This window comes from Lagenorhynchus albirostris, chromosome 14 (genome assembly GCF_949774975.1).
Source record: "Lagenorhynchus albirostris chromosome 14, mLagAlb1.1, whole genome shotgun sequence".
NCBI classification, from domain to species: Eukaryota; Metazoa; Chordata; class Mammalia; order Artiodactyla; family Delphinidae; genus Lagenorhynchus; species Lagenorhynchus albirostris.
Window position 1 is genome coordinate 87,467,952 of NC_083108.1, and position 26,450 is coordinate 87,494,401.

At 54.3% G+C, this 26,450-nt stretch overlaps 2 protein-coding genes across 5 annotated transcripts in view; both read left to right on the forward strand.

The window, feature by feature from the left end:
* Positions 1-2,195: 2,195 nt before the first annotated feature.
* On the forward strand, positions 2,196-14,444 carry PUS1 (pseudouridine synthase 1). Of its 2 annotated transcripts, none has more exons than XM_060120909.1 (6): positions 2,196-2,243; positions 3,016-3,247; positions 5,071-5,208; positions 8,972-9,074; positions 11,968-12,659; positions 14,154-14,444. In XM_060120909.1, exons 2-6 carry the CDS (start codon positions 3,026-3,028, stop codon positions 14,193-14,195), a joined length of 1,197 nt encoding a protein of 398 aa, XP_059976892.1. In that variant the 5' UTR covers positions 2,196-2,243; positions 3,016-3,025; the 3' UTR covers positions 14,196-14,444. The 2 variants fall into 2 exon arrangements, with proteins under 2 accessions (XP_059976892.1, XP_059976891.1); XM_060120908.1 differs by lacking the exon at positions 2,196-2,243 and adding an exon at positions 2,459-2,708.
* A 7,384-nt stretch (positions 14,445-21,828) lies between these two features.
* Positions 21,829-26,450, forward strand: part of EP400 (E1A binding protein p400) — a 123,443-nt gene continuing 118,821 nt past the window's right edge. For all 3 annotated transcript variants that reach the window (XM_060170303.1, XM_060170304.1, XM_060170305.1), the window contains exons 1-2: positions 21,829-21,962; positions 25,359-25,565. The gene's annotated coding sequence lies outside the window, so the exon portion shown is untranslated. The remainder of the gene's footprint in view (positions 21,963-25,358; positions 25,566-26,450) is intronic.

The following is a 26,450-nucleotide window of genomic DNA, read 5'->3' on the forward strand; positions in this document are numbered from 1 at the left end:
CCCTGGGCACCTGTCCCAGCCTCACAGGCCTCAGTTTGTTCTCCGTAGATCAGAGTCCGGCTCGGTGCCACCATGGCCAGTTTGCAGGGAGGCCCCTCGGTGGTCTTTTCCTCTCATTCTCTCACCTGACACAGGACCTCAGAGCACGGCCCCAAGCTTCCACCCTCCCCACCTGCTGGCCCGCGGCACAGCCTGGGGTCTTGGGCCTGCCCCGGAGACTGCCCTCACCTGGCCTGGGTTTCTGTTCAAGCACCGGGAGCTTCCTGGTTCACACGGGCAGGGGGAGATGGACTGCTTCCCGGGGCACAACCTGAAGTCCCATCACCCAGTCTCAACTGCCTTCCTGGGCGGCTCTAGTTCCAGCCTCACAGTTGCCCAGGTCGTGCGCGTACACGGATGGTTCAGCCTGGGCCCCGCGTCCACCTCCATGTCCCAGAGCTGCGGAGGCCGGGGGCGGGGAAGGAGCGCCCCCGGCAAAGGCGTCCCTATGGTGAGGGGTGCTCTGTGATGGTAGCTACTGTGTGGCGGGGTGCTCTGCGTGAAGGTGGGTGCTCTGCGTGAAGGTGCCCCGATGCTTCCTGAGACTGCTCAGCCACCTGAGTTCCCCAGACCACATGTGACCTGGACCTTTCCTCATGCCTGGAGCCCTGGGGCAGCTCTTTCTTCCCTTCCTCAGAGGGGTGGGCTGTCCTGGGGGATCGTTTAGCACGGGTGAGCTGTGCCCTTCCGCCTGCCTGAGCTCTTTTCCAACTAGCCCTGACTTCTCCGACTAGGAGTCCGAGTAGAATTTGGTCCAGGAGAGGATCCACGTCAGCAGCCACTGCTCCACTTTGTTTCTCGTGGATTCACGCGTTCTGCACATTTCACGTACAGGTGACCTGTGAGCAACGTGGTGGTTCGGGGCCCAGACCCCCCCACACACGCAGTCGAAAATCCACAGATAACTTGACAGCTGGCTCTCCATGTCCGTGGTTACGCATCCGTGGATTCAGCCACTGGCAGACCTACTAGTCCTGCACTTCGTATTTAGTGAAACAAGTTCTGTATAGGTGGAGCCGCGCGTTCAGCCCTGCGCTGCTCAAGGGTCAGCTGTGCATGGAATCATACACGCACGACGTGGCCTTCTGCGCCTGGCTTCTCCACTGAATGTGTTTTCAAGGTTCACCCCCAGCCGTAGCATGCGTCAGTACTTCTGAGTCGTTTTCACATAGTGTTTAACACTTGATCACACACACTCTTGCTGTTGGTCTGTCATTGTCTGTCCCCACTAGAGTGGAAGCTTCCCGAGGGCACGGGTTCTGCTCCTAGTCTGTTCGCAGCCTCTGCAGGCGCTGGGAACCTAGTAGGTGCTCGGAAAATAGCTACTTACCGAGTGGCCGTCTCAGGGAGGTCTGAGTCCCGTGCCGCCAGCCGCACTTCCTTCCACCTTCTGCGGGCTGTCGCTCGCTCCCGCCAGCCGTGGTGACATCTGTGCCGCCTCCCAAACCCCATGTGTGGACGAGTTTCCCATCTGTCTTCTACCAGCTTCCAGGAGGTCCTCACTCCCTGGAGCTCTCACACGGGCGGCTCCAGCATGACCCAGTCTCTCCCTGGCATTTGGGCCCCTCTCCGTGCCTCAGCTTCCTCATCTGTAAGATGGGGACAAGAGAGCCTCCCTCGAGGCTTCATGAGGATTGAATGCGCTAACAGGCTTCGAGCCACTAGGGCAGCACCTGGCACTGGCACATGGCAAGTGGTTTCTTACGGGAGGTTAGTGGGAGGGCGCTGGTCTGCACACTGCGGAGAGACAGGCTGTCATTCCAGAAGCCGGGACTGCTGCTGTGTGGCCTCCGGCCATGGGCTCAGCCTCTCTGTCCCTCGGGTTCCTCTTCAGTAACGCGCTTGCTCTTACGGTGCTTGCTCCCTAAGGCGGGCGAAAGGCCTGAATGAGCTGACACTTGTAACACGGAACAGAGCCTGGAAGCGTAGTTGTTCGGACGATTTGTTCGCCCTAAGAGGGCGCATCCACATCGGCCTCAAACCACCCCCGAGTTGGCAGCGGGGAACCGGGCTCCCGGCGCCAGGCCCCGCCCTCCCCGCCCCGAAGCCCCGCTCAGTCCCGCCCCTGACACCAAGCTCCGCCCCAAGCCGCCTCGGCCCGCCTCGCCCAGAAGTACTTTTGTCCACGTCCGGCTGCCGTCCGGCCGCGCGCTCCGCTTCCGCCTTCGCCCACGTGGTTCGGCTCCGGCTCAGTCCGCCGCTCCGTGAGTGGGGCCGGGTCGGGGCGCGCCCCACTAGTCCCGGCGTGGGTGGCCGGGGTCTCCCCGATTCCCGAGGGAGAGCCGGCTGGGCGAGGCGAGAGGACGAGGGGGGAGCAGGAGGGACTGGGGAGGTCAGAGGTCAGCCTGGGGGTCAGGGACGACTTAGGTTATCCGCGGGCGGGGCTGGAGCGTGAGAGGGTCCCGGGAAGGTTAGAGTTCTCAAGGGGTGGGGCTGGAGCGTGGCCGTGGTCGGAGTTAAGGAGGGGCGGGCTGGCGTGTAGGGGCCCCGGGGAGGTTAGGGGTCTAGAGGACCCGGGTGGGTGCGTACCGGGGGAGGTCAGGGGTCGGGCGCGTGCCCCCCCGCCCCTCCCGGGCCTGCATGGGGCTCCCCAGCCTGCGGGCGGCGGCCTGGGCCCTGAGGAGAGCCTGCGGACCGTGGACCCCGCGCCTGGGACCGCGCCTCCTCTGGTAATGACAGTGCACTTGTCCGTGACCCCAGGGTAGCACGCTGACCCCCACTGAGCCCGACTGCATGCCCGGCGAGCACCAGCCCTCATCGCATAAAGTGCTGTCACTGCTCCATTTCTTGGACAGTGAAACCGAGGCCAAGTTGGTGGTTGGGCAAGATCTACAGTTAGCGCCCAGCTGGGATTTGGACTCGGTGGTCAGCCCAGGGTGTTTACTGGACCATGCTGCCACCGTCAGTCTTTCACTGGGCCGCTTCCTTCTGTGTTTTGCTCACACCCCACCCCCCCTCGCCACCGTGTCTTTTCAGTTTGCCCCCCATGGCAGGGAATGGGGAGGCCCCCGTGCCCGTGGGGACCAAGCAGGAGCAGGACAGGAAGGTCCGGCGTGGCTGGCAGGGCGCGGCCAGGATCTGGGAGGAGACAGAGCAGCAGGCGAAAAGGCTCAGGAGCAGCGAGGGTGGAGGGCAGCACAGGAAGCCGCCCAAGCGCAAGGTCGTGCTGCTCGTGGCCTATTCCGGGAAGGGCTACCACGGCATGCAGGTGAGGGCGCCCGCGGGCTGGGCCGGTGTGCTTGGGGCAGGGACCTCGGAGCGACGGTTACCCAGTGAGCCATCTTGGAAAGTGGCAGAAAGAGGGGTCTCATTCTTCACCTCCTTTATCGTGTGGGTCCCGTCAGGCAAGATTTAGATTCAGATCGAAGCAGCTTTGAGCCCTGTTTCATCCATGCATTGCTTGGGTGCTTGCGGGGGGCGGGGGGGGGGGAGGTGTGCATGGGTCTCCCAGGGTAGTTAAAGGCCCAGGCCTGCCGATGACCAGAGGCGGCAAGTGACGAGAACTCTCAGTCCGTCGTTTCCTCATCTCTCTGATCACAGTGCTGACTTTTCAGGGCAGGAAGAGTCATTAGGCTGACCGATACCGCACACTAGAACTGGGACAGCGCCAGGGATGCTCAGAAGAGGCAGCTGTTACTCTTTGTTAGACACGTGAAGGTGACGGTTGTGGGTACGCAGGCACGTGAGAGCTCCCTGCCCAGCCCAGCCCAGCCCCGTGACCCTTTCCTGAAAGGCACAAGAGCCCCGGCAGATACACGTAGAGCTTCTTCTCGTCCCTTGTGGTCAGCGGTGTGGCTCTTACACTTCGGTGCCTCGTTCTTTAAACTTCTTGGAGGAATTCACTGCTGTGTAGAGTATCTCACTGAAGCGGAAGTTTAGGAAAACAGTGCCCAACCTTACCAGGTGCTGTGGTCACCTTTACTGTAAATAATAGTAGTAATGAGATACTTTGTATCCTATTTTAGTATTTTTCATTAAGTATGGGGTTGCACCCGTGAAACCAATTTGATGACCTTTGATGACCACGGGTGGATTGTGAAATGGTGGAAGCAGGGCTTCGGTCTCACGTAGTGGAACAAATAAACCACCTGCGCTGCTCTTCGCCGATGTTTAAATGCTTTTTTGTTTGAGGGTGACTGATTACGTGTGTTGTTGCCTTATGCGCTGTCTTGAGAATTTTGCCTGTGTCTCATCATCTTCCGTTTGCCTCAGTGTCCCCATTAGGGGAATGGAGGGGGGGTAGAGAGTGACGGTAGCTCACAGGGTGACAGAAGGACACAGCGGGATGTGGGGAAGGGTGGTTATCCCCGTTTCTTAATATCCATTCCGATCGCTGGAGGAGCATTTATAGCTTCTTGCTGAGTAAAGGGATTGGACTTAAGCTGCAGTGGGGACCGTGAGGTAGACTTTGGGAAGGACCTGCCCACTGTGGTGCGTCTTGGCGACGTGCTTGTCGCCCTGTGTCCCTTGCTTTGCAAAGATTTTCTTTGACGTCAGGGTGGTGATCTCACTGATGTCGCAGGGTCCTGCAGGCCCTGGACTGTGATTACGCTACATCTGCACCCACTAGGTGCTGGCAGCACCCTGGGGTGGCGTCCTCCTCCAGCGGGGGCGCCTGCCTCCCTGTAGTGATGCAGGAGGGCCTGCTCCCTGCTGTGGTGAGGGAGGGGAGGCCCTGGGGTGATGAGGGAGGGGAGTCCCTCTTGGCCGGGTGCAACAGACAGATGGGTCTCCAGCAGGAGGGTGCTGGTCTCACATCTGACAGGTAGGGGGAAATGATGTCTTAGGTGATGCCCAGTGTCAGCTGCCCAGGGTGGGAAGTTTCTAGACTGTGGGTACCCACAGGTGGCTTTCCTGCTTCCCGTGGGTCGGGGGACGAGCTGCAGGGTCTCTCCACGCCCACAGGTGCGGTCCCCACCTGCCGGGTGCGGGCACAACGCACATGCCCCTACCTGGATCAGCCACGGCCCAGGGCCCCTACTGTGGTAGTGATTGAGTGAAAAACAAGTTTTCTTCTTCTCTTTTCCTCAGAGGAATGTTGGGTCCTCGAAATTCAAGACCATCGAAGATGACCTGGTGTCTGCCCTGGTCCGGTCGGGTTGTATTCCGGAGAATCACGGGGAGGACATGCGGAAGATGTCCTTCCAGCGCTGCGCCCGGACGGACAAGGTAGGTGCTGTCCCCACATCCCCTGCGGGTGCAGGCAGCACCGAAGCCGCCGGTCTGTGGCTTGTGTTTGCCCTCATCCCACTTTCCATCTTAGCGCCTTTATCTCTCAAGATTCTCTTGGCTACAATTGACAGATGCACAGCTCAGACTAGTGTAAGTGGAAAGAAAGTTGTTGCCTCGTGTGGCCAAGAAACTGCGGCATTTCTGGCCCAGGTGTGGCTGGACCTAGGTGCTCAGGGCCACAAGGTCTGGCATCCTCTCTGTCTGTGCTTTCTCCTCTGTCGCTCCTGTGGGTGGCGTGGTGGCCACAACATCTGCCTTAGATCCATCCATCTCAGGCTCGCGATACAAGTAGGACCGCGTGGCCGCAGAGGCCCACCATGCGTGTGATGTTAAACTTCCTAGGAGCCACAGCCAAAAGGGAAAAGGAAACAGGTGACGCTGGGTTTTGTTACCAATTTTATTTAACTTAGTGTGTCCAAGGTAGTCGCCTTTCAACGTGTAATCAACATAAAAAGCGATGAACGGGAAATAGTTTCCATTGTGCGTGTGTGAGCGCCAAGTCTTTGGAACCCCGCGGGAGTCGCACGCTCAGGAGGCTCGGGTGGCCGTGACCCAGCACTGTCCATTCATGCTCAAGAGATTGAGTCCTGCTGTCTGCTTGGCTCTCCCACCGTCCCAGGCCAGTCGCTGGCTGGTCCCACCCTGGCACGTTGCCAGGTGTGGGGCTGGTGCGAGCAGGGGCTCCCCACAAAGGAGTGGAGGGTGTCGCCGAGGCAGGTGGGACAACCAGCCACGGAGAACGTGAAGCTCTCCCCCAGGAGAGAGAAAACCCAAAGTGCCCGTGCACCTGTGAGCCTGCTCTCTCAGACCCGGGCCCCGAATCATCTCTCTGGCCACCTAAGGTCACTGGGAGTCTGTGGTACACGTAGCTCTTTGCAGGTCAGGGTCCTGGGAATCTGAATAACGTTGAGTTTCAAAGGTGCAGCGTCCCCTGGGATCCACAGGCCCAGGCCAGAACCCCGGAGCCAGAGCTACCGCACAGACAGCTAAGAACAAAAACAGGCGCCTGGCAGTCTCGTGGGTGATCCAGTCACATGTTAGCTGGTCCAGGTAAAGAGTACCGGGGCTCTCCGTGGTGTTTGTTTTCTGTTTAACTTTCCCACTTACAGCTCTCTGGTTGTTTCCAAGGCAGAAGAAAAGTAAACATTTGCCTGAGCTAATGAAGACAGCATTTCCAAATATAGGGCTAGCATTTATTTCAGTTTTCACTGTTATTAGAGATGGTTTTATTCGAATATGTTTTCCTTCTTACATTTTGGGAAATCTAGAAAACCTTTGATACTAACATCCCCCTGGATGAACAAATGATGATATTTTGTTAGTTTTTGTTTCATATTAAAAAAAAAAGTTTCAAGGAGCTGTCATTCACTCCCACACATTTTGCCCATTTAAAGGGTACATTCATTGATTCTAGTCCTTTCTCACAGTTGTGCAGCCATCACCACAGCCCAGCTTAGAACATTTTCATCGTCCCCAGAACTTCCCTGCACCCTTTAGTCATCACCCACTCTCCACTGGCATATCCAGAAAATTCTCACTTCAGTGTGTAATCAGGGCTTTCCTGGTGGCACAGTGGTTAGGGATCCACCTGCCAGTGTAGGGGCCACGGGTTCGAGCCCTGGTCCGGGAGGATCCCGCATGACGCGGAGCAGCTAGGCCCGTGAGCCACAACTACTGAACCCCGCGCGCCTAGAGAGCCCATGTTCTGCAACAGGAGAAGCCACTGCAATGAGAAGCCCGCGCACCGCAACAAAGAGTAGCCCCCGCTCGCTGCAACTCGAGAAAGCCCGTGCACAGCAACAAAGACCCAATGCAGCCAAAAATTTTTAAAAAACCAGAAAAACGTGTAATCAATATAAAAAGATTAGCAATGAGATGTATTTCCATTCCTTTTTCGTGTACTGAGACTTTGAGACCTCATTTCAGAACAGCCATTTTATGCCCTCAGTAGCCACTCGTGGCCAGATGCCTCTGTGTTGGAGGGTGTCTGCCTGGTGAACAGTGGATTCGGCCTGTGTTCCATCTCGCCAGTTTATTTTTTGTCTTTCTTCTTTTTTACAAAAATCTCTCCAACTTTTTATTTGGAAAAACTTCAGACCTCCGAAAGTCCCAGGAACAATGCATGAACACCCTTGGTCTTCCCCTAAACTCGGCAGTGTTAAACTTTTGCCGTATTTGTTTTCCTTTTTGTGCCTTTGAATGGAACCATTTGAGAGGAAGTTGCAGACGTCATCACCCTTCACCCCAAAATATGTCGCGTGAGCAGTGGCATCCTCTGGCAACTGCTTGGTGTCGCTGTCACCCTTGGGAAATTTAACACTGGTACACCGTTTCTTGTTGATCCTGTGTCTAACCCAGGGTTGATGGTTCATTCAGTTGTCATGTCTTTTGAGTTTCCTTCTTTTTTTTTTTCAAATTAAAAAAATGTTTTTTCTATTTCTTTTATTATTTCTTTTATTTATTTATTTTTTTGGTTGTGTTGGGTCTTCGTTGCTGCGCGCAGGCTTTCTTTAGTTGTGGTGCACGGGCTTCTCATTGCGGTGGCTTCTCTAGTTGCAGAGCACGGGCTTTAGGTGCACAGGCTTCAGTAGTTGTGGCACGCAGGCTCAGTAGTTGTGGCACGCGGGCTCAGTAGTTGTGGCTCACAGGCTCTAGAGAGCAGGCTCAGTAGTTGTGGTGCACGGGCTTAGTTGCTCCGCGGCATGTGGGATCTTCCCGGACCAGGGCTCGAACCTGTGTCCCCTGCATTGGCAGGCGGGCTCTCAACCACTGCGCCACCAGGGAAGCCCTTGAGTTTCCTTTAAAATGGTCTCGTCACCTCCTTTCTGTCCTTCCTGATGTGATGTTTTGGATGGTCCAGGCCAGTTATTTTGACGAATGTCCTCAATCTGTATTTGTCTGATTGTTCTCATGACTCGATACAGAGTAAAGAAATTTTTTGGCAGGAGTGTTACACGGTACTCTGTCTTCTTTGCTTACATTTAAAAAAATCTTTTTAGAAAGTATGATTGTAGCAAACAGAAAGGTGCATACAGTGTCAGTATAAAGTGAAACGGGTGATTCTTTGGTGAGCGCCCGGATAATCTCCACTCAGGTCCACACGTGGGTCTCTGCCCGCGTCCCAGGAGCCCCCTCCTCGTCCACCTTCCGAATCACACCGCTCCCCTCCCCCAGACCTTACTGCCGTATTGCCTTTTATGAAAACTTGCTTTTAGGAAAAAGGTGTAACATACAAATGGTGAACTGTGCTCTTCTTGAGTGCGGCGCTTGCTCAGTTTACCTGTGTCACTAGCACCCCATCCCCACAGGATACCTGCTGCTGTGACTTAGATGGTGACCTTGCTCAGCTCCAGTGTTCTGTCATCTAAGTTGCACTTTCTTTTTCCCTAAGTCCTTGAGAGTCACATCCAGGGTGGAACTTTATCTCCTATCTGCAGGATTTCATGTATTTGTTCCCGTGTTTCGTTGGGCTCTGAAGTTCACTTGTAATATTTTGTAAGTTATGTGGCACTCACTCCCTTGGTATATAGAGCACTGTTCTTGTATCTGGTTATTCCCTTCAGATGCACTTCTAAAAGCAGAATTCCTCCACGGACAGATGTAGCGTGCATGTGGTCCTTCTGCTGAAGAGACCAGCTTGCAGTGTCGGTGCTCCAAGTGCAAGGCCCAGCTGGCCCTCCCATGTCTGCTTCCTTTGCAGGGTGTGTCTGCGGCCGGCCAGGTTGTGTCCCTGAAGGTGTGGCTGATTGACGACCTTTTAGAAAAGATTAACAGCCACCTTCCGTCTCACATTCGGATACTGGGTAAGCCTTGCAGCGCTGGGCTGCACACTGGGTGGTGGCCGGTCTCACAGGGACACGAAATTTCTTCTTTCACCGAATTTCTCCGTTGTGGAGCTAAGATAACAAAGTGGTCGCTTAGCAGTTGGAAGGAGTGGTTGTGAGTCAGCTGTAAGGAAGGGTTCAGTATTCCCACCTCCTTCAGAAAGGGACACAGCCAGACAGACAGACTTGGAAAGGCCCTCAGTGCAGCATCTTGGTGGTACATGTGCCTTGTTTTAACCAAATGCTTGGATATGAAAGTCCAGATTTGATAAAATTAAAACAGGGGCTATGACTCCCTATGGTAACAGGCCTGATAACGGGATTTGCAGTCTGACCCCCTCTGCCTTTTAAGTGGCATATATGTGCCATTGATAATTAATGTGGTACTGGGGTGGCTGGGGGTAGCTCTGCTTGCCTTCTGTTTCTCTCTGTCCCATTTGTTTCCCTCTTCTTTTTCTCCCTTCTTTTGGATTAATTGATGTTTCTTATCATTGCATTTCATTATCACCTTGGTTAGCTAATGCGATGACTCGCTATGGTTTTTTTTTAGTGATCGCTTTGCCGGCCCTTAAAGCAAGGGCTGGCAGAGGCTTTCTGTAGAGGGCCAGGTAGTAAACTGTCTGAGGCTTTGTGGCCACACAGATCACTGTCTCTGTTGCATATTCTTCTCCTTTGTTTCTTCTTTTAACCACCCTTTCAGCCTTAGCTCAGAAGTTGTACAGGAACGGCCATGGTTTTAGCCACTGTTTGCCAGCCCCGGGGTCAAAGCATCCATGGGCCAGTTACCACAGCTGCCTTCACGTGAAGCCAGGCCACCTTGCACGCACCTCACACCTGCAGCCACGCACTTGCACCTGTCCTGCTGTCGTGACGTGTATTTCAGGTCTGCCTGTGTCATCACCCGCACACTACAGTGTCAGTTTTTCTTTAACCAGAGAATTAAAAACACTTTTAAATGCTTTTTAAAGTTGAAGTATAATCAGCGTATGGTAAACTGCGTAGTTCATTATACAGTTAAAACGTTGTGATATGTGTGCATACCTGTGAAACCAGCCCACTTGAGAGAGTCACCCTCTGTCACCCCCAGAAGATTGTGACCCTCCCCACGCCCCTCCCACCCCATGCCTCACCAGGCGACCACTGATCTGCTCTCTCTCATTATAGACTGCTTCGTAGTTCTAGAGTTTTATGTCGATAGCATCGTAGGGAATGGCTTCTTGCACGGAGCCTCTGGTTAAAGATTCCTGCACGTTGTCAGGTGCATCCGGTTTGTTCCTTTCCATTGCTGCGTGGTCTCCAGTTGTTTATCCAGTTACCTGGGGGGGAGCACTGCGGGTGTCTCCAGTTTGGGGCTGTTACAGAAAGACACTGCCGTGAACGTCGGGCACAAGTATAAATAGGGATCTCAGCACAAAGTCACAACCCTTGTTTTTGGTTACTTTGCCCACTATTGAATTTAGTTTCTAAATTTTTATTTGTTTATTTATTTGCTGCACCGCACGGCACGCGGGATCTCATTCCCCGACCAGGGATGGGACCCGCGCCTCCTGCAGTGGCAGCACGGAGTCCTAACCGCTGCACCGCCGGGGAAGGCTCTGCATTTATTATTGGCATGACATGGTTTTATTTTTATTGTCCTGTGGTCTTTCTCTGCCTGGTGAGGATAATTCCCTCCTGAAGACCTTCTCTGGGAGCCAGTCCTCTTAAAGCCCCATGTGATGCCTCTTAACATTCATTCCACGGGAACGTTCTCATGTATGCCACAGGTTGTTCCCCACTTTCGCTAAAATAATACCAGACCCTACACAATTCGCAGCCGTTAGCACTGCTTACGTAACATGACACAGCAAGGCTGTGTTTCCCTCGTTAGCAGCCCAGCCACGTGGTCGGCTGCCAGCCCCTTTCAGCCTTTTCTTGGCACTTATGTTCCGCACGACAGAAATTAGGTGCACAGAGCATACCTGCGATGCTGTGTCGATGAAATTGGATTCTTAAAGCAAGACAAAACACAACAATAAGATTACCCCAAATCAGACACGACAGCAGAGACAGAAGACGGGAAGGGCGGTGCAGACGCAGCCTTGAACTGGCAGCCCCGGGGCGGGGTCATCAGTCCTTGTAACATGAAGCCAACGTTGGCCTTTAAGTCACAGCCTCCTTGTGAGGCTGAGTCCTCGCCACCCGGTCTGGGCTTAGCGTGAGGACAGCCGCGCAGCACGGAGCACCGAGGGCCACAAAGCGCTTCGTGCTCCCCAGTTCCCAGAAGCCGCCCCCCGCCACGGTTGTGATTCTTCCAGAAGTTTTCTCTACAAATACAGACATAATCCGTGTGCTTGTATTTTTCTCACAAAGAAATGCACACGTAGTGCTTCGCTTTGCTCTTTTCTCCCTGAGCGGTTAAGAAGCCTGTTGGGAGCCCTGGCCGGGCACAGCGAGTGTTCAGCGCGGCAGCCCCCGGTCCTGGGCACGGGCGCCGGCTCCGGGGCTGCTTTCGGCTCGTTCTGCAAATGTCTAAGAGCCGCTGATCGTTCCCCTGTTGCTGGACTTTTTAAGTTGTTTCCCGTTTCTTTTGCTGTCTGAACACATTGCTGTCCCTGGCCTCACCTGCAGGATGGCGTGTGATCCAAGGCTTCTGGGTCGGGGTCACCGGCTGGTGCTTTAGTCCGCGTGGGTCCCCCGGGATCCGTGAGGCGAGAGCAGGGTGTCCCGCACCTTGGCCGACCCCGGGGTTTGTTTGATAGGGTTTAGCTGAGGGTTTAGCGCACGGAGCCGGGGCCCCCTCGGGCTCGTCCGGGTTCGGCAGGTAAGGTGCTGGCGCTCAGACCTGCTCAGGGTGTCGTCAGTCTGTCCTCATCGCCTCCTCTGCCCCCAGGACTGAAGAGGGTCACGGGCGGCTTCAACTCCAAGAACAAGTGCGACGCCAGGACCTACTTCTACATGCTGCCCACGTTCGCCTTTGCCCACAAGGACCACGATGCGCAGGACGAGACGTACCGGCTGCACGCAGAGACGCTGGGGCATGTGAACCGGCTCCTGGCCTGCTACAGGGGCACCCACAACTTCCACAACTTCACCTCGCAGAAGGGGCCCCGCGAGCCCAGCGCCCGGCGCTACATCCTCGACATGTTCTGCGAGGAGCCCTTCGTGCGCGAAGGCATGGAGTTTGCGGTGATCAAGGTCAAGGGCCAGAGCTTCATGACGCACCAGATCAGGAAGATGGTGGGGCTGGTGGTGGCCATCGTCAAGGGCTACGCGCCCGAGAGCGTGCTGGAGCGCTGCTGGGGGGAGGCCAAGGTGGACGTGCCCAAGGCACCGGGGCTCGGCCTGGTCCTGGAGCGGGTGCACTTCGAGAAGTACAACCAGCGCTTCGGCCACGACGGGCTGCACGAGCCGCTGGACTGGGCGCGGGAGGAGGCTGAGGTCACGGCCTTCAAGGAGCAGCACATCTACCCCACGATCATCGGCACCGAGCGCCACGAGAGGTCCATGGCCCAGTGGCTGAGCACCCTGCCCATGCATGACTTCAGCGCCACTGCCCACGCAGCCGCCGGCCCGGGCGCCAAGGTGGGGCTGGGGCCACGGGGGCTGGGGCTCAGGGGAACCGTGGGGCTGGCGCTGGCCCTTCCAGGAGCTCAGCCAAGCACTTGTCCACATCTGTCGCTGTCCGTGGCTAAGCTGCAACCCACTCTGCCCCCTGTCATTGTACCCATCGTACAGATGAGCAAGCTGAGGCACCGAGAGGCCTGTCGCTGCCCCGGGGCCACAACAGTGGGAGGAGCAGGGCCAGGGCATAGGACCCGGTGGCCAGCCGCCCTGCTCCGCGCCTAGTGACGCTGGGGAGGGACATGCTCGGTGGCCGTCGTCCCGTGTGTGGGACGGAGGTGCCGCTGGGACGTCCTCTGGCTCATGCTGCTGGTCAGTTGGCACGTACCTGGCTCCAGAACATGGGCTCGCTTGGCAGGCGCCAGGGACGCTGAGCGGCCAAGCGTCGTTCTCCTCGCCCTCTGGGCGGCGTTCCTGTCCGGGCCCGGGTGCTCTCCTCCGCCTGGGAGGGGACGCAGGCTGTGCTTTCGGCCGCGCTGTCCCGGAGCCCTGCTGTCCGATACCGCCCAGGGACCTGGCTCAAAGTGTGATTCATCTGTGAGTTAACTGCCAACCTTATGTTAGAAGGAGAGCATCCACGGTTGGAGGTGCTGGAGCTAAAAGTGAACATTTTACTCTAGTTCTCGAATCTCTACCCTGGGGCGAGGGAGGTCCCCAAAGCCCATGTTCGCTCATGGTGTCCCAGCAGGCTGTCAAAGGGTGAGATTCCCACCTGGAGCTCTGGGAGATTTCTTCCCATTGTCTAGATATCTAGAAAAACACTGTCTTCCCTCCCCAGCTGGGCTTGTAAACCCATGTGCATACAGGTAAGGGGGCCAGGTGTAAGAAAGGCAGGGGTTGCAGGTCAGATGGTGAATTCCAAGCAGCGTCGGGGAGGAGACGGGACTTGGTGGAGACTGTGGGAAACGGCAGAGCTCTCATTCCACCGGAAGGGCCCCTGCAGCTCAGCGCCAGCCAGGGGAGGGTGGCCCTGAGTGTTGTCGGAGCTTGCCTTTTCTCAGGAGAAACGGGGATTGCAGACGTGTATGTGAAATAGTCCACTCTTTAAATGTTGGTGGTTATCAATTTTCCCAGCACTGTGAGGCCAGATGGAGCACGTGTACAGATGGGACCTGGGGGCCAGGCTTGCTCTCTGCTTGATTCCCACAGACAGAGAGAGGCCTCTGACCGTCTGCTGTCTCTATATAGCGCCGAGGGGCTTGTACTTGACCAGCTTTGCAGTAGATCAGTCTTATGTCCCCAAGGTCACTGAAGCCTCTGGGAGCTGGAGGAGCCCAATGAAGACCCCCTCTGGTCCCCAGCCCTTGGCTTTGCCCGTTCAAGACAGGTTCTTGAATCAGTGAAGAGGAAGACGGGTGAGGCTGAGCCTCGCCCTGGGCAGCCCCTGTGCAGGAGAGGGCCCCCGCCGGGCGGAGCGCTCCCCACAGTCATTCCCTGTCTGCTCTCGCTCTGCAGGTCCCCCGCCCCCTGGAAGGCAGTGATGGGGACAGTGACTGAGCTGGCCCACGACACCGCACGCCGGGACCCGCCAGCCTGCTGCTGGCGGCATGCCTCGCCCAGACGGGACGGCCCGCGCGCGGCCTCCCCAGCTCAGGATCCTGAGAGCTGCGTCATTCTGAGTTTCCGTCACAGGGAGAACCTGCCGCGAGTCTATTTTCAGCTCACGCGTTGACTACACACAACTCAGCACGTAAAGACACTATTTTTTTAAAGAAGCGATTTTCTTATTAAATAAGTACAAACCTTGCTTAGTCACTTCTTTTACCTTTTTCTCGGTCTTTTCCACGGGTCTTTCACCGAGAGAGGTGCAAGGAGCACCGTGCGCTGTGTCAACAGCAGACCGGAGCGGTGGGAACGGGTGACCTGGTGGGGGCGCGTGGCTGGGCGAAGGCTGGAGCCGGCGGGACAGCGGGCGGCTCCTGGCAGGACTGGCTGCCCGGGTGTCAGGGTGGGGCTCGGCGGCCCGGCGAGCGGCGCAGACCAGAACAGGACCGGGGGGCCGTCGGGCCAGGGGTAGCAGTCCCCAGCGCTGGAGGACACGGGCTCCTTCTGGGTGTCCACCTGGCCCCCTGCGGCACGCAGCTTTCATCCTGGTCCGTGCATCCCTGGCGCCGCCTGTATTCCGGGCGGGAGGGAGGAGGGAGGGCAGAAGGAAGGGGCACATCGTTGACTGTCCCGTAGCGAGCCCTCCTGGACGTCCCGCCAGCGACTTCATCCCCTCGCTGGCCAGAGGTGTGTCACGTGGTCACGTCCAGCTGCAAGGGGGGCAGGGAAATGCTTTTATTAAGTGGCGCCCTGCGGAGAAGGGGACGCTCTGTTACCAAGGAAGTCGGCAAGTCTGCTGCAGGAGACGCGTGGTGTGTGTGCACGTGGGACGCACGCGTGCACGTGCTGTGTGCCCACGTGGACGCACGTGTGGTGTGTGAGCAGTTTGTGCACGTGTATTTGTGATGTGATCGTAGGTGATGTGTCTGCATGGGTACGTGTGCACGTGTGATGTGCAAATGCCGTGTGGTGGGTTGCACACGTGTGTACAACGTGGCTGGGCAAATCCCCTCGAGGGAGCACTGTCTTTCCGAGAACAGGGCGGGTGGGGCGAGTAGAATCGGCAAGACTGGCAGTGCCGTGGGGGAGAGACCAAGTGAGGTGTGCCTTTGGGTCCGAGAAACCTTGCCGAGCGGCTGCCGCTGCCGGGTGGCCTGCGGCTGGGACAGGAGGCAGGGTTCGAGGCCGACCTGGGCTTTGGGTTTCAGGAATTGAGGAGCTAGCTGGGCCATTAACAGGTGGCGTGATTGGGAACAGGATGGGCTTGCAGGAGAAATCCTGGGGCTTGACTTTAAGCATGTTAATTTTACCTGTGATAGGGCTTTTAAAGTCACTTCCCAGGGCAGAAAGTAACCTAAGCACTGCTGGGATCGTGGGGCTCTCCCCATGGAAGGTTATGTGGTCTTGGTTTCAGGGTCAAATTGTAGACAATTCCCAAGTGTGACTCCAGGCAATTAGTGAGTGAGTCTTGTTTTGTTTTTTAGCAAAGAACAAACTCCTTTCTTTAAAAAAAAAAAATTAATTTTGTTTGTTTATTTTTTTGGCTGCATCGGGTCTTAGTTGCGGCACACGGGATCTTCGTTGAGGCATGTGGGATCTTTCCTTGCAGAGCGCTGGCTTCTCTCTAGTTGCGGGGCGCGGGTTTTCTCTCTAGTTGAGGCGCGTGAGCTCGGTAGTTGTGGTGTGAGGGCTTAGTTGCCCCGCAGCCTGTGGGATCTTAGTTCCCCGACCAGGGATCGAACCCACGACCCCTGCATTGGAAGGCAGATTCTTTACCACTGGACCACCAGGGAAGTCCCTGGGTGACTCATTTAAATCACCTTGGAGGATCCATGGGTATGTGATATTTTCAAATATGTACTTGGAGGGAATTCCCTGGTGGTCCAGTGGTTAGGACTGCACAGTTCCACTGCAGGGGGCGTGGGTTGGATCCCTGGTCGGGGAACTAAGATCCTGCATGCTGCACGGCACGGCCAAAAAAATAAATAAAATAAAATGTGTACTTGGAAAAACAGAGTACAGAAAAACAGAAGTTGCCCTCCCTCCCTAATTCCCAGTATCTCTCCATAGGCCCCTACTCGTTTTTCTTGTGACTTCCAGAGGTCTCTGTGCATATATGAGCGTGTTTGACCCTTGTCTTCACACAGACGGTGGCGGTCTTTGCCATCACAGAAGTCTGTGTCGTTCTTGCTGGTGGCCCACAGTGTACGCAGTCCATACCACTCAGCCTGCTGGTGGACATGTGTCCAGCCTGTGATTTTGCACGCAACGACCAGCCCTATACATCCTTGTCCACGTGTGAGCATCCCGAGATGCTGACTCGGTGGTCTGGCGGGTTTCTAATGCCTACCTAATTCTGACAGCCCCTGTCCGCCGTAGAAGCGTTTCCTTGCATCCCTGCCAGTATCATATGACTATGCCTAGTCCCCCACTCTCCACAACATCAGGGAGCAAACCTGATCTTGGGGCCGGCCTTCTTCTGGGTCTCGTGCCCCTTCCCTGAGTGGGGAAGCACACTCAGGAAAAAGTTAGAGTCAGGGGCCTGCATAGTCGGGGTCTCAGTTGTCAGCAACTGAGACTCAGTCTGGCTGATTTAAACAGAAAAGCAGGGCTCCCCTGGTGGCGCAGCGGTTAAGAATCCACCTGCCAATGCAGGGCACACGAGTTCGAGCCCTGGTCTGGGAAGATCTCACATGCTGCGGAGCAACTAAGCCCGTGCGCCGCAACTACTGAAGCCTGTGCTCTAGAGCCCGTGCTGCGCAACAAGAGAAGCCACCATAATGAGAAGCCCACACACCTCAACGAAGAGTAGCCCCTGCTCAAACGAAGACCCAACACAGCCACAAATAAATAAATAAAATAAAAAACAAAAACAGAAAAGCTCTGTATCCCCCCCGATGCCGGAGGGCAAGCAGACACAGCCAAAAATAAATAAATAAAATAAATTAAAAAACAAAAACAGAAAAGCTCTGTATCCCCCCGATGCTGGAGGGCAAGCAGAGCCTGAGTTGGTACCTCCTTCCCCGGCCCCAGCCCTCCTGGCTGAGGGACGAGCTTGGCGGCCCATCATGCCAGCCTTCCCCGGCTGCCCCGCAGATTCCCACATCGGCCAGCATGTAAGATGTGCACAGGAATCAACCATCCAAGAAAACAGTGGGAAAATCATTTAAGCGTTTTGTTTTTTAATTGAAGTGTAGTTGGTTTACAATATTCTATAAGTCGCAGGTATACAATATAGCGGTTCGCAGTTTTTAAAGCTTACATCTAAGCAGTTTTGATCTGTGTGTATTGAAGCTGCAGTTTGAGAGGGTCTAAGAGGGAAAACGTTACAGGCTGCTTCTGGAAACGGAAGCCACTCTGCAGATTGAGTTGGGCAGACGTTTTCCACAGGACATGGGGGGCTTGTGCATTGTTGGAGGGGCCTAATAACCTGGTTTGGACTGGGTCTCCTGGAATGACTCCCAAAACAAGACAGAACTGACCCCCCCCCCCAGGCACCTCCAGTTGCTGATGCTGCCTCTGGAGCCGAGAGGGATGGGAGGCCCCAGGACCCCCAATAGCCCCACACTTGGAGATGCGTTCTGGCAGGCCCAGAGCTGCGTCCAGGGTCACGGATTCCGGTCAAGAAGCCACCCACCACCGGACCTCCCTTACAGGAGAGACTCAAATTTGTCAACTCATATCCGTCAGCAAGTGCAGCCAGGAGCAGCAGGAAGGAGGGCACCTCCCCGCCGCCCCCAGTCACGCAGAGGCAGCAAGCGGGAGGGGCCCACGTCTTGGCTGGGGCTCGGGCCTCCAAGGAGTCTGGCAGGTGTAGTTTTTAACTTTCCAACGTTGCTAAGTAGGAGGGTGGAGTGAAGATTGAAAGGGCCTCCCTACCAGTACTTAGAAACATGAAATCACTCCCCTCTTTCATCCAACTAATTTGATCCCTTTCATGTCCCTCTCCTGTCTCCCTTTTATAGTCAAATTTTACTTTCTCTTTAGAATTTTTTGTGTGTTTAATATCAGAGAGGATACTTGCATCTGCATTTTGCTGAGCAGTTGATCACTTTAGCCTGCATTTCCTTTTTTAAGATGGATTTCTGATTGAGATATAATTCACGTACCACGAAACTCATCCTTGCAAAGTGCACAATGCAGCGGTGTTTAGTAAATTCACAAAGTTGTGCAACCACCAGCACTACCTAATTTCACCTTTTTCATCAACCTTGAAAGGAAACCCTGCATCCAGCTGCTGTCCCAGTCCCCTCCCTCCAGCCCCTGGAAACCAGCATCGACTTTCCATCTCTGTGGATTTGCCTGTTCTGTACATTTGATATAAATGGGATCATGAGATACGTGGCCTTCTGCGGCTGGCTTCTTTCACTTAGTGTAGTGTTTTTTTCAAGGTTCATCTATGCTGTAGCCTGTGTCAATATTTCACCCTCCTTTTTTCTGCTGAATAATACTCCATTCTATGGCTAGGCCACATTTTGTTTATTCATCAGTTGATGGACGTTTGGGTTGTTTACATTTCTTGGGAATTATGAGTAATGCTGCTAAGAACATTTTCATACACACTTCCATGTGGCTGTGTGTTTTTAATTCTCTTGGGTATATACTTAGGAGTGGAATTCCCGGGTCGTATGTTAACTCCTAACAAGTCTTTTGTGGAACTGCCAAACCATTTTTTTCAAGAGGCTGCATGACTTTAAATTCCCACCAGCAGTGTATGAGGTTTCCGATTTCGCCATAGGCTTGTGCACTTCTTGTTACCTTTTTTTTTTTTTTGGCTTGAAACAACGCAGATTTATTATCTTAGAGTCATGCAGGCCAGAAGTCCAAAATGGGTCTCATGCGGCTAAAATCATGGTGCTGGCAGGAGGCTCCAGGGGAGAATTCATCTCCTTGTCCTTTTCAGCTTCTGCGCACATTCCTTGCCTCACAGCCCACAGCCAGCAGTCGTACCTGTCCAGCCTCTTGCTTCTCTCATCTCCTCTCCTACTTCTTCCGGAGTCAAATCTCCCTCTACCTCCCACTTGTGATTACATTCGGGGCTCACACGGGCTCATTCAGAGCTATCCAAGATAAAGATGCAGTTACCTTTTTTTTTTAAACAATGTCTTTTTAAAATTTAATTAATTTATTTTTGGCTGCCTCGGATCTGCGTTGCTGCACGCGGGCTTTCTCTAGTTTTGGCGAGCTGGGGCTACTCTTTTTTTATTTTTTTTTGCGGTTCGCGGGCCTCTCACTGCTGTGTCCTCTCCCGTTGCGGAGCATAGGCTCCAGACGCGCAGGCTCAGCGGCCATGGCTCACGGGCCCAGCCGCTCCGCAGCATGTGGTATCTTACCAGACCGGGGCACGAACCCATGTCCCCTGCATTGGCAGGCGGATTCTTAACCACTGCGCCACCAGGGAAGCCCGGGGCTACTCTTCATTGCACTGCGCGGTCTTCTCATTGCAGTGGCTTCTCTTGTTGCGGAGCATGGGCTCTAGGCACGTGGGCTTCAGTAGTTGCAGCATGTGGGCTCAGTAGTTGTGGCTCACGGGCTCTAGAGAGCAGGCTCAGTAGTTGTGGTGCAGGGGCTCAACCACTCCGCGGCATGTGGGATCTTCCCGGACCAGGGCTCGAACCCGTGTCCCCTGCATTGGCAGGCGGATTCTTAACCATTGCGCCACGAGGGAAGCCCTACCTAACTTTTTGATTCAAGCCATCCTAGTGGTTTTGGTTTATATTTCCCCGATCCCTAATGACGTTGAATATCTTTTCATGGGCCTATTTGTACATCCTCTTTTGAGGCATATATGCAAGTCCTTTGCCCATTAAAAAAATTTTTTTTAACTGAAGTATAGTTGATTTACAATGTTGTGTTAATTTCTTCTGTACAGCAAAGTGACTCAGTTATACACATATACATATATATATACTTTTGCATATTCTTTTCCATGATGGTTTGTCACAGGATACTGAACATAGTTCCCTGTGCTATATATACAGTAGGACCTTGTTGTTAATCCATCCGTTTGCCCTTTTTTTTTTTTTTTTTTTTTTTTTTGCGGTACGCGGGCCTCTCACTGTTGTGGCCTCTCCCGTTGCGGAGCACAGGCTCCGGACGCGCAGGCTCACGGGCCCAGCCGCTCTGGGGCATGTGGGATCTTCCCGGACCGGGGCACAAACCCGTGTCCCCTGCGTCGGCAGGCGAACTCTCAACCACTGCGCCACCAGGGAAGCCCCCCTTTGCCCATTTTAAAATTATCAGCCTTTTAACTCTTCAGTTGCAAGTTCTTTATTCTGGATACAAGTCCCTTATCAGATATATGATTTGCAGCTATTTTCTCTCATTCTCTGGGTTGTCTTTTCTTAATGGTGTCATCTGAAGCACAAGTTTTTAATTTTGATGATGTCCAACCTATTTTTTATGTTGTTACTTCTGCTTTTGGTGTCATAAGAAACCACTGCCTAATCCGAGAACCTGAAGATTTGCATGTTTCCTTCTGCGAGTTCTGTAATTTTAGCACTTACATTTAGGCCTTTGATCCATTTTGAGTTCACTTTTGCATATAGTGTGAGGCTGTGGTCCAACTCCATTCTTTATGAAAGCAGCTCCTTTGCCCCTTTCTTGTTTGCCCATTTCTGTTCCCCTCTAACCTTAAAAGAACCTAATTATAGGAATGATACCACTAGGCAATTTAACCTAATTCCTGACTGATGCTCTCCTGAATGCACACATGCCTTGCCTAACCTGTTGATTCTTTCCCTAGATTAAAAGAAGTCAGAATGAAGAATTAAGCAGTTAAAAACTGACCAGCTCTCTGCCCCCAGCAGCCCCCTTAGCAATCCTGCAGGCAGATCACTGAGGCAAGATAACATCTGAAGAGTCAGGCAGTGTGCACGCAATGGAGAAGGACGCAGAACCCACCCTCCTGCCTCGATGACTGCCTGAGATTCTCCCCCCTTCTTCCCTTTAAAAACTGTCATGGCTGAGCAGAATCCTCGGAGTTGATCTCTGGACGCGAGTCCACCTCCTCCCCAGACGGCCGTCTTTTCTGATTAAAGCACCTTTCCTTCTCCTGACTCTTGCTTCCCGTTTATTGGCTTTGAGCAGCGAGCAGCCGAAGCTGAGCTGGGGAACAGTTACCAGTGGACACCCCGTCTCCCCGCACGGTTTGTCTGGTTCTGAGGGGTGACTTCCTCGGCTCCCGCCCCCTTTCTGCACCGCCTCCTCACTCCGCCCTCCGGCTGACCCTTCCTCCGGCTCGGCCAGCCCGCCTGCCCGCCCCTCGCCCCGCCCACAGCGCCGGCAGCCGACCCTGCCCCCCCGGGATGGGCGGCCCCGGGGGCTTCCGAGACCTCCTCCGGAGGCCAGCAGCCGGCGGGCAATAGGCGCTGCGGCGGGAGGAGCGAGCGCACACCCGCTCCCTCGTCCTCGCAGCGCCCCCAGGGCAACCTCCGCTCTCCACAAACCCGGCGCCCGCTCCGCCGCCGGCCCATCGGCCCGCGCCCTCGCCTTGCCGGTCTAGCCTTCACCGCCGTCTCCACTCCTCCCGCTCCGCCGACGTCACGCCGGGCGCCAACGCGCAGCTGCGAGCGCGGGGCGCGCGTCCCTTCCGGCTCGCCGTAGCAGGCGCGCCGCCGCTTCCTCCGGCCGGGCCCCGGATGTGTCGAGCGGAACGGTGCCGTCTGGGCCCGGTCCCCAGCCCCAGCCCGACGTGGAGGAGCGCGGCCCAGACCCGGGGTAGGTGTGGGCGCGGCGGGGACAACGGGCCGGGGGTCTTATGGCCTGCGCCCCGGCCTCGGTTCCCCCTGGAGCCGCGGGGGCCCGGGGCTCCGGGGAGGGAGGCCCCGCGCGGCGCTGGCTGTGGGACGGGACGGGCTCGGCGCCGGGACCGGTCGGCCGTGAGGCGGGCCGGCGGCGGCCGGGGACGCTGCGGGCCCGCTGCGGGCCGGCCCGTTCCTCCCGGTGAGTGGGCCGTGGGGCCGCGGGGCGCCTCGCATTGTTTTTTGTGCGTGGGATTCAAGTCAGGTCTGTTGCTTTCTTTTGGTCTCGTGGTCTGGGTTCGATGCCCGACCTTCTCCGCAGCATGGGGATGGCGCGGCTTTGCTGCTTCGCGCGAGGTGTCCCGCGCAGGTGTGGGCAAAGGTGCCGAGGGAGAGTGACTTGTCAGACGCGTCGGCCAGGGAGCCCTGCGGCGCCGCGGCGTGCGGCCGCCTCCAGCCCCCCTCCCTCGCCCGCTTGCAGCTCTCAGCTGGCTAAGGCTGTCGCCCCCGGTGTCTTCGCGTTGCCCGCGCCCTCCGCCCGGAACACCTTCCCGCAGAGATCTGCCGCCCACATCTCTGCTCAGACGCCACCTCCTCAGTCGGAGAAGAATAACCTAGCGGCGGGCTAGTAGTGATTATCCCGGGCGTTACAGATGAGTTTTATTCTCTTAGCTTATTTGTATTTTCTGGTGAATTTTTATTTTTTTACCTGATATGTGCAATAAAATGGTTTTTGTAATTTTTTTTTAGTGGAACCAATGAAATATAAATATGCTTTCTGAATGGTTGGAAGAAAATGTAAAAATACATCTTAAAACTCTAAATCATTCTACCACCCAAAGATAAGCACACTTAGCAGTTTCTTTGTGGCCCCTTGTTCTATTCGTGTAATTTTTTTTTAATAATGGGGTTTGTACAGTGTAATTCTATGTGCTTTTAAAAACATGTAGTCAGCATGATCAGGTGCCATGAAATCCTCTACAGCAGTTGCTGTTAGTGGAGTAGTATTAGTGAACCGTCATCTACTTAATTTCTTGTGTTGGATCCCCTCTTTCTTGCCTATCCCAGGCCGTGGCTTTAATATCCTTGTGTTGCCTTAAGTTTATCTTCTCTTCAGAGTATTCTCATCAACGTACAGCCCCTCCAGCTACCGTTACCCTTTCTAGGGCTTAGCTTCCTTTTATACCAGAATTAGGAAGAATCGCGAGCTCCCTATCACTACTTCCTCTTCTCATTTCTCTTGAACGTTGGCTCAAGCTAAGCTTTTGGTCCCGCCTCGCCTCTGAAACAGCTCCTCTTGGGGTTAGGTGACACCATATTGCCAAGTCCCCCTGTTGGCCACCTTTGACTGGGCCTCCCATGGCTTCCTTGAATCGCTGTGCCCTGGTGGCACTGGGACACAACTCTGTTGATTGTCCTTTTACCTTGATGGTTGCTCTCCTCAGCCTCCTTCCTGGTTCCTTCTCATCTCCCTAACTTACACAAATTATAAGGCCTCGAGGTGGTCCTCTCACCTCCTCTCTGGTCTGTACACTGGGTGATCTCATCCCGTGTCACGACTGGGTCACTTGTCAACACATCCTGAATGTGTTTCTCCTGGCAGGATCTTCCAAACAGCCACTTTTACATGTGTGAAACCTGCTTATACACTGCTGCATCTCAGTCAGAGGCAGCGCCATTCTTCCTGTTGCTCAGGACAGAGCTCCTTGTGTGGTCTCTGCGTTCCTTCCACGTTCCAAATTTGATTGGTCGGCACTTTAAAAATTGATCTCAAACCTGACTGCTTCTCACTGCCTTCTTGGCTACAGCTGTCATTTAAGCCCCCCGGGTCATCTCGCCTGGGTTATTCCAGTGACCTCCTTCCTGCTCACCTGAGCTGAGCTGCTCTGCAGTTGACTCTGAGCACAGATTCGGGTGATGCACTGCTTGTTCAGAGCCCTCCATCGTTTCTCATCTCCCTCAGAAAAAAAGCCAAAGTCCTTAAGACAGTTTATGAGGCCCCTTGTGCCCAGGTCCCTGCTGCCCCTGTGACTTCATGTCCTGACCCCACTCGTTGTCACCTGGCTCCTGCCACACCCAGCTCAGGCCTGGGCACACTTCGGCTCTGCCTGAAACATCAGGTCCCCACGTGCCACGGGTCTGCCTCTCACTGAGTTCTCTTTTCAGCAGTTCCCTCCTCAGAGGGGCTGCCGGATAACCCAGCGCCTTGCCCACTCGCCCACGTGCTCCATCCCTTACCCTGAGCTGCGCCACTGCACTCATGGTCTGGCACTCACTGCTTGTGCGTTGGGGCAGGAGCTATGCTTTGCTCGCTGTCGTACACACCGTGCTTCAAATCGTGTCTGATGGCGCACGCGCTTAATAAACATTTGTTGAGTAAATAAGTTAATGAACACATTCCTTTCTAAAGCAGGTGGATTTGGTAGGGACCTAGGCATGCAAGCGTAATTAGAAATTGGAGGGGTTGCTGAGGAATAGACTTCGCATGCTCTCAGTTAGAGGAGGGAAATTGGCTTTTCTAGTAGAGACTTAATGCACGAGGTGAGGTTTGGATTTCGTAGGTAGAAATGAAGAGAATTGAATTTGACTCCTGCAGTTGGAGATGGGAGCTCCGGAGGCCAGTGAAGGAAGGGTTCAGCTGCTGGATCTTGCATTCAGGGGGCCCTGGGTGAAGTTAGACGTCCTGCACAGGCAGCGTGGTGTCCTTCACGTGGACCATTCACCGGGCCCGTCCGTCTTATGTCTTGAATTCTCTCGTTGGCATTCTCTCTGCACTGCTACCCGCACCCCCAGGGTCCCGCGTTCCCCGCGTGGCGGCAGTGAGCGCCTGCAGGGCGAGCAGCTGACTGCGGCTGCGGCTGCGGCCTCACATCTTGCTCTGGGGCTGCCTCTGCTCCTCAGCCCCCTGTACAGGGACTACGCACCGCTGCCTTTCAGAGTCAAGACCCCGGCCCTTAGACTTTTCTTCTGCGTAGAGCATCCTTCGGGCCTGTTATCTCAGCCCCGCCCCTTCTGTGGTTTTTTTTGCTTTGTTCTAACCAACAGAAATTTTTATCCTGTTTAGGTGCACTATTATATTGTAGAAATAAATTTAAAAAATCATTTATGTTCTGAGTGGAAGGGAAGGTCTTTGTATATCCTCACTTTGCTGTTTTACTTAGCTTTTTTTTTTTTTAAATGTACGTTTAATAGTATTCACTTTTTGGAGTAGAATTCAGAGCATTTTGACCGATGTGTAATTTCCATGACAATTGGGATACAAAACAATTCCTTCCCTCCCAGCAGTTGCCTTGTGCTGCCACTCTGTAGTGAACTCTTTCCCCAGCCCTCGGCAGCCTCTGACCCCTGAGCGTGTGTTTTCTGTGTTTTTCAGGATGTCAGCTACAGGAACTCACACAGCGTGGAGGCTTTTGAGTCTGGCTTCTTCCACTGAGCGTAATGCCTTTGAGATTCATCCAGGTTGCTGCGTGTACCAAGAATGTCCCTTTTTGTGGAGTAGTAGGTCCACAGTGTGGATGGACCGCGGTTATCCATTCACTCGTTGAAGGACATTTGGATTCTTGCCAGCCTTTTAATACAAGTAATGAATGAACAGTTTACATTGCATTACAGTCAGACAGTACAGAAGCACCCCAAGCATGACGAGGTTCCTCTTTGCTCTTTCTCCTCATTCTTGACTTCCCCAGACTGACTGATTTGGTATCCATTTCTTTATTTACTTTTAAATTTAAAAAAAAATTTTTTTTTTTTTTTTGGCCATGCCACGTGGCTTGCAGGATGTTAAGTTTCCTGACCAGGGATTGAACCCAGACCCTCAGCAGTGAAAGCACCGAATCCTAACCTGTGGACCACCGGGGAATTCCCCGGTATCCATTTCTTTTCAAAGTGTATTCTTGTAAACAGCATATAGTTGAGTCTTATTTTCTTAATCTAGACTGTGACTTTAAGATTTTTATTTGATATTTGGTCTATTTAGTTTTTTTAATATAAATTTATTTTACTTATTTTTGGCCGCGTTGGGTCTTCATTGCTGCACGCGGGCTTTCTCTAGTTGCGGCGAGCGGGGGCTACTCTTGGATGTGATGCGAGGGCTTCTCATTGCGGTGGCTTCTCTTGTTGTGGAGCACGGGCTCTAGGTGCGCAGGCTTCGGTAGTTGTGGCTCACGGGCTCTAGAGTGCAGGCTTAGTAGTTGTGGCGCACGGGCTTAATTGCTACACGGCATGTGGGATCTTCGTTCCCAGACCAGGGCTCGAACCCGGGTCCCCTGCATTGGCAGGCGGATTCTTAACCACTGTGCCACCAGGGAAGCCTCTGTTTAACTTTTAAATAAACACTTTGGAATAACTTTAGATGTACAGAAAATTTGCAAAAATAGGTTTCTTTCTATACATTAGAAGCTACATTCTCTGTGAGGGTGATATCTCCCACAAGAGGATCAGAATTGGTTCTTGAGAGGAAGGTGAG

Bases quoted from the DNA above. Each gene is read 5' to 3' on its own strand.
- PUS1 (XM_060120908.1), top strand. From the start codon at position 2,620: ATGGGGCTCCCCAGCCTGCGGGCGGCGGCCTGGGCCCTGAGGAGAGCC. The intron at 9,075-11,967 runs GTAAGCCTTGCA...CTCTGCCCCCAG, and splicing joins GTCTCACATTCGGATACTGG to GACTGAAGAGGGTCACGGGC. The intron at 12,660-14,153 runs GTGGGGCTGGGG...CTCGCTCTGCAG, and splicing joins CCGCCGGCCCGGGCGCCAAG to GTCCCCCGCCCCCTGGAAGG.